Genomic DNA, 16,742 nt, shown 5'->3' on the forward strand with positions numbered 1-16,742 from the left:
ATTTTTTACTACAACTCATGTCTCTCCCTTCTGTTTTCTCCAGACCCGATGGCCAGCTCGTTATCTCGAACGTTATCCATGAAGACAACAACGCTGGGGTTGTCGGATGAATTTCCCTTCCCTACTCTGTGAGTTTGTGATAAAACAGAGAATGACTTGGATCCTATGATAATATCATGAGTCATTCAGATCAGTTCTCAGTGATAAACACTCCATAAAGACACGTCTCTCTTTGTTTAGAAGACCAGTACACTATATTATTTTCGAAATGTACTTTCCCTTCAATCACAGTCTTTCAGTCTTCTGAAAGGCAGCCTCCTCATACTGTTCCCCGAACAATATAAGATACCTTAAGGAGGAAAGTGCCTTAAGTCACAAACATTACACAAATATGCAATAACCCAGATTGGAACAGGATAAATATTATGTCTGGGAAGACATCCACAGCAAGAATGTCACGAAGGAATTTCATTTTATAAAAGCGTTGGGAAGGGTACTCTTTTGAAAGTGGGCAAGATGAAAGTTGCCAGGAGGTCACCCTAAACACAAATTTCACCAAGAAATTAAACCTGGTTCTAACAGACAGGAGAACACACAGCCTCCCTCGACGGGTTGTAGAATTTGAGTTGCAGGTCTGTAGTCAGGGGGCCAGGCAGTCACTGGAGAAGAGGTTACCCCCTGGATGACAAAGTGGACCCTTCTCCTTTGCTAGGGACTATTGGTGTGCACACCTGAAGGCCTCTCAAAGGTCTGGACCTGAGGTAGACCCAGTTTGAATGGGAACTTTCCAAATGATACATATCAGGTCCTGGCTACAATTAAAGCAGGTATAACCAAAAACAGCACAGGGTGCTAGGAGAATGTCTACCTCAATTGTTCTTCTATTTACTCATTTCCCAGCCATCTGCAATGTGGAGCACAGCGCTAGGCTGGCCCTCCACAGTCAAGGCAAAGTTTCAGATTCACAGATTCTTGCCTTGGGAAGAATCCTTGGAAGATCCATACATGAGGTTCAGGGGCCCTGAAATCTAAAATGGTGCAAGAATCTGTGTGTAGGAGTGCATTGGTTTCCCCCTTGGGAGAAGGCGTCCAAGGATTTTCAAAATGATTTTCTGACGTTCCCAAAAGATTAAAAATCATATTAGAAAAATCAGAAGGAAATCGGCCCCTCTTTACGACGTGGTAGAGGACACGGTCTGGCAGATTTCCTCTTTGCTTCTAAAATGAATGAACTAAAGCTGCTTTCCTTGATTGATTCCTTTCCAACTGATTAAGTAAATACTCCAAGAGGGATGACGCACTCGCAGATTTCATTGCTAAGATTTCTTCAATGTTTCTCAGCTGCAGCCATGAAACACTTTCTTAGAACTGAAAATATCAGCGGTAACTACCTCAACTGCAGATGTAAGCTGCCATCCACTGCTGCTAAGTCATGCTGCCAAAGAGAATTCCTCCTGCTCCTGACCTTCGATTTTCTGGAGGGCGAGGAGCATCCCAGAACGCGTGCTTAAGGTGAATTGTTCTGAACAGCCCCAGGTGCCTTCAATGTCACCTCCCCTCTCTCCTGGGAGCTGCTATCTGGTCTTCCTTTGTAAAGGAACGGTCTAGATGGAGATACTGAATCCAAGAGGGAGAATTCCAAGGGTGAGATATCCCTGCAGGAGGCTGACGTTGTCAGGGAGAGAAAGGAGGGCAGGAAGGCAAAGGAAAGAAGACGCCTCAGCCTGCTGAAACCTTCACCAATATTTTGTAGGGGCCGGTCTTGTCAGCAAGCCCGTAAAAGCCGGATGGGCAGGTTTTCCCAGTTGCAGGCTGAACCCGAGGTTAGGAGCTGTGGTCCTGGACATGGGCCAGCACCCAGACAGATCAGTTTTGTAGAACAGAGAAAAACCCTTCCATGTTCAACCCCTGGCGATTTCTACAAGGTTTGACAATCCCCCGGGACTGGCAGCTGAGAAAAGTCATTTTTTTTTTTTTTCCTCTACTCTTTCTTTGGAACTGAGCACCGGGCCCCCTTGGAGGATCCACCAGACCCGTGGCTCTTTTGACAGAATGTGAAACTGGCACTGAAATGCTCGGATGAGCCAACAGCCAGGACCTTCCTGGGCCCCTGTGTGGCGTGTTGATGCCAATGACATAGTTTCAGACACATTTTCAAACACGGGAAACGAAACAGTGGAGAGTCTTGAATAAAATATTGCGAAACTTCTAAAGGACAAAATTCAGGGAGGACGCTTAAGACTAATTGTTAAAAGGAAGGAGAATCATTTGCTCTCTTCCTAATGGGAAGCAAATTGCAAAAAAAAAAAAAAAAAAAGAAAAAGAAAAAGAAAAAAAAAATCCTTGGCAGGCTTTGATGTTGACACTAGATATGAAAGAGTAAAATCAAGCTGTATTTTACAACTATGGGGAGAAATTATGAGACAGAGTCAAACTGGGCCTTTTGACAGCTCATTTTGTCTTGCACTAACAAAAGCAACAACAACAGAAAATCGCTCAAGACCACCAATACACGCAGTAACTGTAATTGGGTACAACATTCACTGTAGGTTCCTCTATTTTGGATTGCTTACTATCATGCGTGGGTAGCAGGCCCTGTTCAAAACAGATATTGTCCATACATGGAGCATTTCAACTAATTTTCCTGCTCCAGGTTATCAGAAGACAGCCCAGCCTTGGTCGCAGCTATTTCACTCTGGGTTTTATGCAAACTCAAGGGCATACTGGCACGAATCAGGCAGCCAAATGCAAACAATCCACACCTTGGGGAAACAGTTCACTGTTACCCAAGTAAACACAAGCTCCTCTTAGTCACCCACTCAAAACAGAAATGGCCAGTGATGGACGAGAGACCAGCCTTCAACACCAGAAAAGAAAGCATGCTGCTTTCAAAATCTCATTCTTTATCACCACCAACCCCCTGGGCCTTGCCAGAAGGCACCACTGCCCTTCTTACAGGAAAACGTCGTTGGCATGGGCCATTAAAGAATTTCCCAACTTTCATAACCAAAACCTGTCCTGTGGACACCCACAGAGATGCATACTCTGATAATGAGTAGAAATCCATAGGAATTGAATTGAGATGGTTACTAGGCTGGGAGGTGTGGACAGGGCGGTCAGGCTTTTGTTTTTTATTGGCTTCTTAACCACTCTGCCAGCTACTCGTATGAAGCCCTTGAGATGTTTTCTAAACACACATCTCTGAATCATAATGTGAATTCCACTTACTGAAAGGCAGGGACTTTTAATATAGTAAGTAAACCCATAGAATGACTTATGCTTGTATATCTTATAGCATCATTTGTGTTTCAATAAGTGGATATCATTTCCTTAACATTGTCCCATAATTAACATAATGATACGTGCTATGAACACATATTTTCAATCACGTTACAAATTTTTGAAAATTTTCTCCACCTATGATTCTATTTTGAAAATGCCCCCGGCAGCCTAAGATAGCACAAAAACAATAGCCAAAAAAAGGCAAAGTGCCTTTGCCCTCTTTCCTCTTGGACTAAACAAATTTCCCAAGAACATAGATTTTCTTATATTTCTGAATGTCTTTATAAAGAGTAATGATTACTCTTCTGTTTAAATGTCCACTGGATGTACTTTTAGTTTTTAAATACAGGAGCCACCTACTGTTATTTAGGTATTTGCCATGTCTTTCTAATATACTCAAAATAACTTTTATTTGTAAACTTATTCAACACTATATTACAAAAATGAGATTTTCCAAAGAAATTATCTATTTCCTTCAGTTAAACTGCTAGTACTTACTGCTACTTATAAAATATGACTTAGATTATGTTTCAAAGAAAACACAATATTTGAAAATAATTGGAAAGCAGAGGAGTTTACAACAAGCCAAGATTCCTCTTTCTGCTCTACTATTCTGATAACAGGCATGGAGAGATAAAACTACACATAGAACGGCACTGATGAAATAGTTCCTGTGGATGGATAATCCAGTCTTTCATGTTATTAGTATCTAAAATATTAACTGGGCCCAACCCCTCCTCCAAATAATAATAAGACATCCAAATTATATATAATAGGAAGGTCATATTGCCATCAAAATCACCAAACCAGAATGGTATGAACACTAATTCTTCATATTTTACCATAAAAAATATGCTTACTTGAAACACATTTCAATAATCATACACTGCATATCCCTTAAAATTATTAAAAGTGTCATAAATAGTGCATGGATTCTAAGTTAAAGGCTTCCAGTCACTAGACCTCTGAAAATTATCAAAGAGAGAACCCCAGTTGCACAGTCCTGGTTTCTATGATGATAAGTTTCATATTTTTACACTTTAGTAAAGATCTGAGGCGTTTCCTTGAAATTCACAGTTCTGGTTTTCCAAGCTTCCAAATCAGTTTTAAGCCAATTCAATAAGAGAAAGCAATAACGTAAAGCTAGATTCTGCTAAAAATATTAAATTTTAAATAAATATTTTAAAAAGCTTAACGTAGCAATAATAAGGGGAAGAAATGACTGTGTTTCTAGGGGATCTCATCACAGAAACTTCTAGATGTTTTGAAATCTGGGTTTGTTGCCATGTAAATACTTGGTGTTTCAAGTTCAGTTTTGACAGACACATACCTCTTCCACTCCGACCGACAAACCTGAGGTCATTGAATCTTGCAACTTGGTTTTTCATGGCTGCAGTTGCATTTCTCAGTTCAGCTGAGTAGTTTTCGTCATTGCCTGCCATCACAGTGACCAGAGTGCCATCTGGAACGTCCCCCAGAGCCACCACCTAAACACCCGTCAAAGGACAAATGCAGACATCAGGCCTGTCAGAAACTTCGAGGTCACCTGCATAGCAATTATTCTAAAATTGAATGTATATTAAGTGATGCTTTTAGTTTGCAATGGAATAGCAATCACAAGTCAAGCAAAACAACAGAGAAGTTATTAATGGCCAGATTTACTTTAAATTCCACTGTGTAAAACTATAAATGTTTAAATCATAAAACATTCACCTAACGAAGTCCCATAAGGTCACAGAGCATAATTGGAATAAGACTCACTATAACAAGGACTTTGAAAAGCTATGCCTTCTTTTGAATATAATCATTGCTTCTTAATTTTTCATATGTAAGAAACAGAATGTCTTGTTTTTATCAGTTTCTAACCTAACCCATCTTTCCCTTGTCCACACCTCCATGACGGGCCGGATAGGGCTGATTTAGCCTTTTAGGTGCTTAAACTTAGACTTCTGCTAAAATTAACCTTGATGTCTTACATGGAATTGCTGATGATTCTTGAATGACTCAAACTCTCCCTTTGCAATTCTTTCATCCTTGACACCCCTACTCAATTCTATTATCTTGATTTTTCACTAGCAGTGAACTGTGGTATGCAAAAGGAAAAAAATCAGACATATACCCTTGGCTTACTACTAATTACAAAATCAACAGACCTCAGACAAGAGGGGAACTTACTCTTATAAGCCCTCCAAATGCAGGAGAGGAACTACATCAGGCTAGACATATGTATATGTATAACCGATTCATATACATTGCTGTATACCTGAAACTAACTTTGCTGTACATCTGAAGCTAACACAACATTGTAAATCAACTATGTTCCAATAAAATGTTTTTAAAAAAGAAATTAAAGGGTGGGACTACATCACATTTTGATATCTGTGAATCTCAGAGTTGTGTTAATTAGGACCTGACAGGTGAGCGAGGTTTTCTCCAAACCCAACTGATCTTGAAGAGGAATTCCTTTAAGTTAATGGAAGAGGAATGGATTTCCCATCGGGACTATTAAAGTAAACTAGTAAATAAATGCTTTTGATACTTAGGTAAGAAAAAGGAAAAGCAGCCATTGCAAGGTAAAATGCTCTAAAGAGCCGTGGTCTAGAGATGCTTTGTGCAGTGGAATCCATTTCTTGGTTATCATTTGACCCTTCTGGGAACTATTCTCTTGGTCTAAACATTTATTCTTAGCTGTGTTCCCATTGCTTCTGTCTTTTTGAAGTGGTCACAGAATTTCAAATCAAAATGCCCCCAGGTCTCCTTGTTCCCATCACTTCCAATATTCCTTATGGTACTTCCTCAGTCACTTGTGAAAGATGTGCTAACCATTCCAATTACATAATGGTTTGGGGGGGGTTGTTTTTGACTTGTGATCAGGAATCATTCTAGAGTGATAATTCCTCCTCCCATTTGCCACCGCCCCATATTAACATAATATTTGCTCTATAATGGGGGGGGGAAAGGTAACACCTATATTTCAGTTCTTTTTTTCTGTCTTTAATAAGGCTGCCATAAGCTCCCTGGTATGAGAGAGAAGCCATGTTTTCCCTGAATCCCCATCTTCATTGCCTGCTTAGTCATCACCCTTTCTCTGTTGCATCCAGATTGTTTTTACATCTATTGTTTTTACTCCCTAGGATGCTTCAGCTCCTGGATGCTAGGGAATATGAAGGGGAAAAATGAACCAACTCACTCTAATGGGGATGGGGGGTTGACTTTCAACCCCAGGACTATCCCGGGAGAATCAACTCTTCCAGCCAAGGTCAGGCATGTTCCTCATAGCTCTCATCCATCTCACATACTTATCTTTCCCATCCTTTCCATCCAAATTTCCTATAAAGGAAATTCTAAAACACAGCTATTTCTTCCCCAAGCACCCTCTCATTGGGTATTTAGATCCCATGATAAGTATGTTTGTTGCTGTTTAATTAAGAGCAGTAATATGTCAATTCCCTTTTGGTTCAAAAACATGGTGGAATGAAATCTCCTGGATCAGTTCGTTATCGTTACCATTTTTTTCTATTCTCATAAAATATGCTTGCTTTCTTCTGCTCTTTTCAATCTCTAAAAAAAAAAAAAAAAATCCTCCCCCCTTTTTTTCCCACTGTTTTCACTTCCCTCTGCAAAATTAGCTCACAATGTTGAAATGTCCTCCTTGAAAACATATTTTTACTTCCTCATCTCCATCTCCCTGTGATGACCTGGCGTCTCTATTTTAATTCAACATTCAGTAAATATACGGGGACCGGATCAACGACATGGTTTTCAAACTGAATAACTCATTGTTGGGACAAAATCTGTAAATAGGTTATAATAAATAAATCTTGTTTTTTAACTACCAAAATATATTCTAAATCACCTTCCTCCTTCTGGCTCCTTATACAGTGTTCTACGCCTGTGCCTCGTTCATCTTTCCAAAACTACCCTCATCTGTAATAAGGCAAATTCATGAGACCGTCACCAGACACAAATAAACAGAGGGTAAAATAGTCATGGTGGCTAAAAAAGAAAAGGTTGTTGATGGAGGAATTAAAGACTAAAAATATTCTAAGTTTAACTCATTTTCTCTCTCTCTCTCTTTTTTTTTTTTTAAATTCCAGCAGGAGTCAAAGATGTTTCGGGGCTCAAAGATCATTTACTTGGCCATTTACTGATCTCAGAGGGATTTTTTATGGGAGGGGGAGGAAGGAGAAGACTATTAAATCGGGGGAAATCACATTAATAAACTATATTATCTAATTATTAGCAAGCATTCTTAGACTTGGAAAATTTTTTTTAAATTTAAAACATGTCTGCTAATTGGATACAGATTTTTATCACTGATAGGCACTATGAAGAAAACTTTTTTTAAATCTAACTTTAAACAGATAAAAAAAAAAAAGAAGTAACTGGAATGAAAAGCTATAAACAATAGGTAAAGAAACACAAACATTTACATTTTAAAACAGACCAAACAGACAAGAAGGGACTTGCTGGCCAAAGGATCTCTCTCTCTCTCTCTGTTTTTTTTCTCTTTTAACTTCTCTGTTTTTAAAGTATCAGGAAGTTGGGCAAAATATCAACTCTCCTCTATATTACAGAACCTCCCCACACTGCTCTTGGCGAGCCTGTTCACAGATCAAACTGGCATTTTAAACCAACTCTAATTAGGTTGAAATTACAGTCACAATTCATTTATTTCAAATCCCTTAATTTTCCAGTGTTTTAAAGAAAGCTGTGGAGTGGAACGTAGAATTCAGCTGAGATGACATTTAATGCATAGCGAGGGACCATGGTCTTGCGAACAGACACATTTCTTATTTCTTAGGGCAAGAATATTACTAGCCACGTCTAAGGCCTCTGAACTTGTCGAAGGCCTGTTCATGCCTTTGGACTCTGGCATACGAGGGCCGAAATCAACTTGAATATTACAATATTACAAAACCTGGCCAAAGTCACCCAAACAGCTTATTATTTATTTATTTATTTATTTATTTGGCTGCTTCTATAAATAATGGGTAACGAGTAGCAAATTTAAGATGTTCTCAGCAGTAAACTATGGATCTCTCCCAGGCTAAAAAATATAGGCATTTCAAGGGAGAAAGGGGCAGGAATGTGGGGGTCCAGGATAAGTAATTAGGATAATTTTAATGTATTTTAAGGAAACTTTGTAACTTCAAATCTGCCTTTAGTCTCAAAGACGAAAGCAGAAGATTTACACCTCGAATTTCAGAAGACTCCTCAAGAATCCCTTCAATGCTCTTTTCATCAATATCATCAGACTTTATCATTGTTTCACATTTCCTCCTCCTTATCACAGGGAATGTAATAGTTCTTTACTGATTAACTTCCTAAAGAGACTGTCTGAGGCTCATCTACAATGCAAGTTTTAAAGTACTAATTTCTGAAGATATTGCTTGGGAGGTAAGTGGTGGTGGATGAATACAGAGTGGAGTCAGGGACATGCAGTGAGTGCATCAAGCCGGATGCAGGCACTTTTTCAAGTTCAGCTTGCTTTATCCCTAATCTTTAACGCTTGTTCCCTCACTGGATATTTTGTCTGCTCTTTCCGTTATGCAACGAGCAGGTCTCCTTCAAAAAGAGGCCCCTCTTTAGGGGGCCGGGAGTGGTGATGGATTATGAAACAGAGTGGTCTGATTCTTCTGCTGTCCCTTCCTTTGTCCCAAATGTTCTCAAGACCCACTGGAACATTTTTCAAGAGATCTATATCTTGATTTTTAATCTAGAAAGGATCACTCAGTAAAACATGGTTTTTTTTTTTTTTTTTAATGTGAATTGTCAAAAGTCATTTTTAAAAGGAAACTTCTATGGTTATTAAGATTTCTGCTAAAAGGAATTCCCTGGTGGCTCATGAAAGCCATTTATATGCGTTGGGTTTTTTTCCTTCCCCCATTCTTTTAGAAGGAAATAAAAACATGATTTTATTTCCTTTTAAAATATGAGAAAGGACCTGGCTTTAATTCCTGAAGATTCTTTATTCATCACTTAGTGTTTGGGGTGTGGGTTCCCTAGTTGAGGAGGGGACAGGCAGAAGGAGACTCTGATTTACCCCAAAGGAAGCCACAGATCCCTGAGAAGCCACTCCCTTGGTGTGTCCAGAGCACTTGTTTTAAAGGACCCTTTGGCTGATTATCAGCCGGCTTTTCCCTTCCCCTCTGCACTTATCCGAAAGTGACCCCAGGGCCCATCCCTGTCAGATCTTCTAGCTGAGGGAGAGCTGAGGAGGTCTGCCTGCTGAGTCTGTTTATGTAAAGGGATTAGAGTGATTGAAAATTGAAATAGGCCCCCAACCCAAATCTACATAGATGGAGGAAGGGACCAGAGAGAGTCCTGCTCAACCTTATCCTCATTTCCGAGCCCATCAAAAACTCCTGCTTTCAGAAAATGAAGGCAATTCTATAGACACAGACAATTGCACTTTTTTTTTTTTTTAAAGAAACTATCATCTAACTTTGGAAGATATATACAACTTAAAAAACTCTGAAAGTCCTTTTTTCATTTTTTTTTTAAGTGAACATTATTCATGGTAACTAACTCAAGATTCAACCCGGGCTTGGAACCATAAAAGGCTTATATTAAATTAATCTCCCCTTAAAGGGAACACTTATTTAACCAGTTTTCTTTTCTTTTCTTTTCTTTTTTTAAGAAAAGAAAGAGTAGCTGATCTTTTACAACTTTCTCCTCCTTCTGCCTTAGCTCTTTAAATGATAGGAAATGACTGCGCCGATTGTATTAAAAAGCCTCCCCTTCTAAACCCCAAGACAGAACTGAATCCGCCAAAATGAAATGCCTACAGTTTGCTGCCAGGGTGGCGGGGTGGGTTGTTTAAAAACGCCCGGGGTTGTTTATACATCTCCGTGGAAGGCCAAGGTTTTTAAAGGCAGTCAAAGCTAGGGCAAGATCAGGGGTGAAAAGTGAACGGGGACTTCTCGAGCTGCTCAGCTGAAGTTGCCCGGTCAACCGCGCCCCCTCCTCAAACAGCGAAGCGGGCCGATTAGACCCCCGGCTCAAGCAATACAGCCTCGGTTCCTTTCGCGGCTTAATCTAGGTGAGCCGGTGATAACTTTAAGGAGGACTCCAGGAAAAGAAACAGGATTCGCTACTTGCCGCTTCTGGCAGCACGGGCTAGAAGCTCGGGGGAAGGGAAAAAAAAAAAAAAAAAAAAAACCTCCTCAGAAAACTTTTGCAAACTTAACTACGCCCGCCTTGGACTTTGGACTTGCTAGTTCCTATAGCGCTGTTAAAGAAGGGGTGGAAGTGGGAAGCCCTGACAGTTTTCCTTGTCAGTTTATTTTCATTGACCCGAAGGTATAAAAGTATCTCTATTTTATTTCCTGATGCCTCCCTCGGAATGGTTTGAGTGTCAAGCCAGAGGCGGGGAGAGACGCCTGGGAGCAGACAGGCTTGTTTCTGCTGGGTTATAACTCCCCTTACTTTGGATCAAAGAGAAGGACCCCAGCCAAAGAGGTCCAACTGGTCCTCAGTGGACGTCTTTGGGGGCATCCTTTTTTTTTTTTTTTTCCCAGCCATCCCGAGGCCACCGCGGCTGGCTGAGGCGGGCCCCCCGGGGGTCGCCACGGCAACGCAGCATCCCCAGTCTCCCAAGCGCTGGGGGATGGACCACGGGCCTCAGCGCCGGCCCCTTTCTAGAACCCGGCCCCGCCTGCCTGGCTGCTGCCCTCCGGGATTGCCCCGGCCTCCACCGGCCTCCTGCCTGTCCTCCCGCCCGCCACCCTCTCCGGGCCGAGTACCTTGAAAGCGATGGGCAGGGTCTTGTTGCAGCGCCAGTGCGTGGGCAGCACAGAGCAGAGGAAGTTGGGACTGTCGGTGCGCACCAGCTCGCCGGGGTGGTCGGCCAGCACCTCCACCATGCTGCGGTCGCCGCTCCTCAGCTTGCCGGCCAGGGCGGCGCTGGCGTCCGGGGCGCCCAGCGGCAGCGCCTCGCTCATCTTGCCCGGGCTCAGCGCGGTGGAAGGCGGCGTGAAGCGGCGGCTCGTGCTGGCATCTACGGGGATACGCATCACAACAAGCCGATTGAGTTAGGACCCTGCAAATAGCTCCTACCAGACGGCGACAAGGGCGCGGATCTTCAGCAAGCAGTTCCCGGGAGACCAACATACAAGTTCAGGGGCCTTTATTGCTGCGGGGTAGCTGGGGGAGGGGGAGAGACTAAGTTACTAACAGTCCAGGATGGGGAAAGTTCTAGTTCTGCCGATTGGCCTCAGACCCCGGCAGGGCTCTTAACAGCCGACCGCTTAGTGCTTTAAAAAGTGGGCGACCAGAATCCAAAGTCAAGTGCCAAAGGAAGACTGTCTTCTGAGTCTTGGCTGTGCGAGTTTCCAGTTCAGTCTTTGGCTGTTACAAAAGTTCCTGGAGGCAAAATTCCCATACACTTCCTAAAATATTTATGCGGAGTGCACAAGAACCAGCAAACACATAATTTGTAAGTTCCAGTGGTTAATTGCCTGTCAGTTTTTTTCTTTTTCCAGATAAGTTTTGTCTAAAGTCAAACAACACAAAATACACAAGTGTCTTCCAAATACAGAGACACTTTTTATCATGCAAAACTAGCTTCCGTCCTCAAAGGCGAGAGCTGAGACTTCCAAAGGTCTTGCTTCTAATGTATGTGCACACATATATATAAATATATACATATGCTCTACTTCATAAAATATTTACAATACAATCTGTAGAGAATTTAAACACAACAGAAATCCATTAATGTTCGCTGCAGGGTTTTTGTTGTTTTTTAAGTAGCCTTGAAAATCAACTTCAGTAGTTGCAGAAGGGCTGTGCTAGAAGTACTTGTCATGTTCTCAATAAATTCTGGCAAAATGTTCAGTTCAGAAAATTACGCTTTTCAAAGAAAAGCTAATCTTAAAAAAAAAAAAAATTTCCCAGTCGATGACACTCAGGGTTCAGCTCTCCACATCTGAGAACTCGGGTTTGGGGATGTTGGTTAAGTTTGTGGCTGATCCTGTGGTTTGGTGGGAGTCGAGCAGAGGCCGAGTCACACGCACGCAGGCACGCACTCTTCGGAAGCCAGCCGCTGTCTACATCGACTCGTTGAGTCAGCCCCGACTTGGGCTGTAGCGAGGCAATCTTCCTCCAACGTAGCCCCAGCGCGGGCCAAGTTAACTGCCTGGACGCGCTAATACCCACGATCACCGCGTAACCGCAGCAGGTGGAGAGGGCCCTGAGAGGAGGCTCCGCAGCGCAGATCGAAACAGACGGGGCGGCTCGAGTTACACAAGCACGCACACACTGCCACGCATTCCCAACTTCATCACTCGCCTCGAAGCACAGCGCACTTTCTCCAGCGGTTGTCAAAGGAAACAACCGGGGAAAAGTTCACAGCCAGGAAAGAAGTTGAACCATCCAGCCAAGAAACCAGTTCATTCAAAAGTAAGAAAGAAAGAAAGAAAGGGGGGAAAAAAATCGAAGCTCCAACGCGGGTCAAAAAGAAACAGCAAAGATTGATTTTCTTCTGGCGTCCCCAGGAGCCCCAAGAAGAGATGCCTGCCGGCGCAGGGCCGGGCAGCGTGGTGCCCTGGCTGGGTCCGGCCGCAGGGCGCCCGTCCCGCCTGCGCCCGCTGGCTCTATGAATGAGAGTGCCTGGAAATGAACGTGCTTTTACTGTAAGCCCGGCCCGAGGAATTCCATTCCCTCAGCTCGTTTGCATAGGGGCGGCCCCGGGCCAATCACAGGCCTTTCCGGTATCAGCCAGGGCGCGGCTCACGGCCGCGGGCTCCTGGAATTGGCCCGCGCGCCCCCGCTGCCGCCGCCGCGCGCTACTGTACGCAGCCAGGGTGGAGAGTCCACCGCCCCGCGCTCCCCGCGCGTATCTGCATCTGCATCCACGCACACACACGCACACGCTCCCACGCTCGCCCGAGACCCCGCCCCGGTGCGGACGGCGACCCTGCGGCTTTGCACACGCTCAGGGTTGCGCAGCTGCCAGATCTAGGGCTGTAGTGCGCGGCGGCGGCACTGGAGGCTGCGGTTCGGAGAGCGAGGTCGTGGAGAAAAGGAGGCCGGCCAGCCTAGGGAGGAATCGGGCCGCGCGCAGCGCCTGGAGCGACCCGGGCCGCAGATCTGCCGGAGGGAGGCGCTCCGTGAGCCATGGAGATGCAGCGGCCGTCGCAAGCCTCCCCAAACCAGGCCGGAGCGCCCGGACGGCCCACGCCCTGCGCGGCAGCCCACTGCTGAGCCTTTACTTCCCCAGCGTGGGTGGGATTCGGCCCCGAGGGGGCCAGGGAGCCGGAGGGCGGAAAGCCCAGCGGCCCAACTCGGCGTGCCCCCACGGCCTGACTGGCAACTGCGGCGAATTGGAGCTGATTCATTTAATGAGGCCAGGCGGTGTTGGTCTCCACAACATGGTTTTTGTGTTTTTTGAGTTTTATCTCTTGGTTTATTTGCTATAATTGGGCGTTTTTCGCCGCGGCTGGGCTGCGGCTTAATTACCCATTGCGCCTCACTCAGGCTGAGTGTGCTTAGCGGTCAGAAAAGACCCCCCAAAACAAGCAACCGAAAAGAAAGTTGAAAGCATCCGCTTGGCTCGCTCCCCGTTAACGGAGCGTCTGCTCCTTGGCTAGGCCCACGTCGCCCGCGCCCCGCACCCACCTCCCTCTCCCCGGAAACACGCCCCGACTCCGCTCCCCGCCTCCGCCCGCGAGCTGCAGCGGGTGCTGAACCCACCCTGGCTTTGCGCGCTGGCGGGAACTTCCCCCGCTCCCGTCCCCCCGGCGCCAAGGGCATTTTCGCAGAGCTTAGGGGGCCCCGCCCCCGCCCAGCCGCCGGGCTGCACCTTCCCCACAGAGCCCACCCCATCTCTCCCCCCAGGGGAGGGCGCTCACCCGCTCCCCCCTAGCACCGAGCCCTCCACGTCGACGTCCCTAGGCGGGGGTCCCTCCCTCCCCCCGCCTCTATCCCCTTGCAGACGCGCGGCTGGGGTACTAGGGCGACGCCGCTGAGGACTCTCCTCGGGCTCCGCCGCTGGGGCCTGCAGGAGACCGGCGGCTGTAGCGGGCCATCCGAGGAGGCCTTTCCGGGCGCCGAAGTGACTTTCTTTGCTCAAGGCCCAGAGAGGCCGGGAGGGCTTCGCAGAGCGGCCTGGAGGCTCTGCGGGCTGCGGGCTAGGGGCGGACGCCAGGGGGCAGCAGGCCTCCTCGCTCGCCGCCTCGGGCTCCTCGCTGCCGCGCAGTGCGCTGGGGAACGCCCCCGACGGCGCGGGGTTCCGCTGGCCTTCTCGCGGCCTTTGGGTCTCTTCTGTAAGAACTTCAGTTGGGGAGGAAACGACAGGAAACGGGTGCTCTAGGCAGACTGCGCTGCTGCATGCCCGCCCCCGCTCTCCTGGCGGCGGCGCTGCGGGCCTGGGAACCCCTTACTCGGGCAGGGAGGTCCCGGACTTCCAGACTGAAGCGCATCTAGGTCTTTACCCGAAACCCCTTTGCCCGGCGCCGGCGTTGGCGTGTTCCAGGCCGTCGGTGCCGCATCCCGGGCGCCCTCGCCCAGCCTGAGACCATGGCTCCGTCCGTCCAGTCTCGCTTCTCCCCACGTGGGCCGATCCCCTCGCTCCTCTTGCTCTAGGAAACATGGGACGCTCCGGATCTCCCAGCACCCAGATGCATTTTGTTTTAATGGGCCTGGGGTTTTACAAAACTCCTTTGTATTTCTCTTTAGAGATTATTTTGAAGAAGCCCCATTTCAGGTGTAAAGATCCCAGACGTCCTCTCTCCACCTTGGCCGAGCAATTGCAAATAACTACTTAGTCACCAAACCTCCCCGTCTGCCGGCCCTCCTGCCCGGGGCCACCATCTCTGCGTCCCGGCTCCGGGCTGCCGGATCTGGAGGGGAGTTCGGGCAGAGTGAAACCTTTCTGCTTCGGCTCAAGTGCACTTTCCTAAGAACCGACCAAGAGCTCCTGGGGGCCGCCTTCCAGCACATCCCTGTAGCGCCCGGGGACGGGGTGGGGTGCGACTCGGGTGTGTGGAAGAGGCAAAAATGGGCTCTGCTTGGGGAGATAGAGCGATCTGGGGTAATCTGCCGCTCGGAAAGGTCAGAGGAGGCTCAAGTGGGGCTGCGACCTTTTGCTTGAAACCCTAAACCCCGCGAGGGGCTGCGGGGCGCACCCCGCGCTGCGGTCTCCCGGGCGAGGATCAAGTTACCTTAGTAAAAGAGGAGGTACGATAGATGCACCAAGTTTAGCCTTTCGAGGGCAGCATCGTGGGCGCTGCTCAACCCGGAATCTCAACCAATAAATCCCTAGTTTGAACGCTGACAAGGACGATAATGGCAAGGAAGGCTTTTGCTGGTTTATTCTAAATCGGGCATTGGGGGTTCCAGAGATCGCGCGCCGGCTGTAACTGCGTTGTGCGGTGCAAGCTTGAAAACCAGAAACAAAAAACACGGCCCCTCTTCGTCGAGGAACTAAAATGGATGGAAAGCAGGCAGCATGCGACTCAGCTAAGGGGTGCCGGGAACCCCTTGGTCTGAAGGGCTTTTTACCCAACTTATGAAGTTCAGTAACGTCATGTACGAGAATTAATTTCCACCAAGAGCGCTCATTTAAGCGGCAATATAGAATTTTCCTTCCTCTGCCTTTCTGAGAGAAAAGGGAAGGAAACATTGCTGGAAACATTCCTGTCGTTCCCATGGAATAATGCTAAATTTTACTTCTGTTATATTACAGTAGAAAAAAATACAACGAAACAGTATGTTGGGCGGATGCTATGTGACAGATTCAAATTTGCTGCATGAGGGAAATTTCAAACAGGCGCATAGGTTGAAGGAAGTATAAGTTTTCAAAGTAAATTTAAAAGGTAGTATTTAGCTAGTTGGAAGAAAAAAAAGTCACTGGAAAACAGTAACAGCTTATTGACATTTTGCCCCCATTTTCGGTAAATATATAACTATAGGGGTCTCAGAAATTATCTAAATATTGTCCATTTTTTGCTCTTTCAAAACTCTGAAAAATAAAATAAGAATCTCATCCTCTTAAATATCCCCACTGTAATATTATATTTCTAAAATTATGTTTCTAAAAATGTAATATTTCTTAAATAATTATTTCTATTTTCAGTGACCATTTTAATACAGATAAAAATCAGAGAATGTATTTTGTCTCTGATTCTGGACCAAACTGCTGCAGGTGGTACTAATAGCACAGGGAAGGAACACAATTTTAATATATGTACAAATAACGTGCAATACACACCATCCAGTTTTCAACATTGGAATTTAATAAACATCCCCCCCCATGAGTTTGACATTATTTCACTTTTAAAATCTAATTACTTTGGGGACAAGATGAGATTCCTTAGTTCTTCAGTTACATCCTTCCTCTGTGTGAATATTTCTATGGAATGCTGTGGTTGATGTGTGACTATTTCACCAACTTCGTAAATCAAACTACAACTCACAAGTAGCAAACCGAGAAAAATTTTTAAATACTCTTTTTTTTG

General features: G+C 45.6%; 1 protein-coding gene across 3 annotated transcripts in view; it reads right to left on the reverse strand.

The window, feature by feature from the left end:
- The window catches only part of RUNX1 (RUNX family transcription factor 1), a 263,065-nt gene that overhangs the window by 84,376 nt on the left and 161,947 nt on the right, over positions 1-16,742 (reverse strand). For all 3 annotated transcript variants that reach the window (XM_047796044.1, XM_047796053.1, XM_047796038.1), the window contains exons 4-5: positions 11,031-11,284; positions 4,613-4,769 (exon numbers count right to left, since the gene is read on the reverse strand). In XM_047796044.1, the coding sequence (XP_047652000.1) occupies positions 4,613-4,769; positions 11,031-11,284 (411 nt within the window). The remainder of the gene's footprint in view (positions 1-4,612; positions 4,770-11,030; positions 11,285-16,742) is intronic.

This window comes from Phacochoerus africanus, chromosome 1 (genome assembly GCF_016906955.1).
Source record: "Phacochoerus africanus isolate WHEZ1 chromosome 1, ROS_Pafr_v1, whole genome shotgun sequence".
In the NCBI taxonomy this organism is placed as follows: Eukaryota; Metazoa; Chordata; class Mammalia; order Artiodactyla; family Suidae; genus Phacochoerus; species Phacochoerus africanus.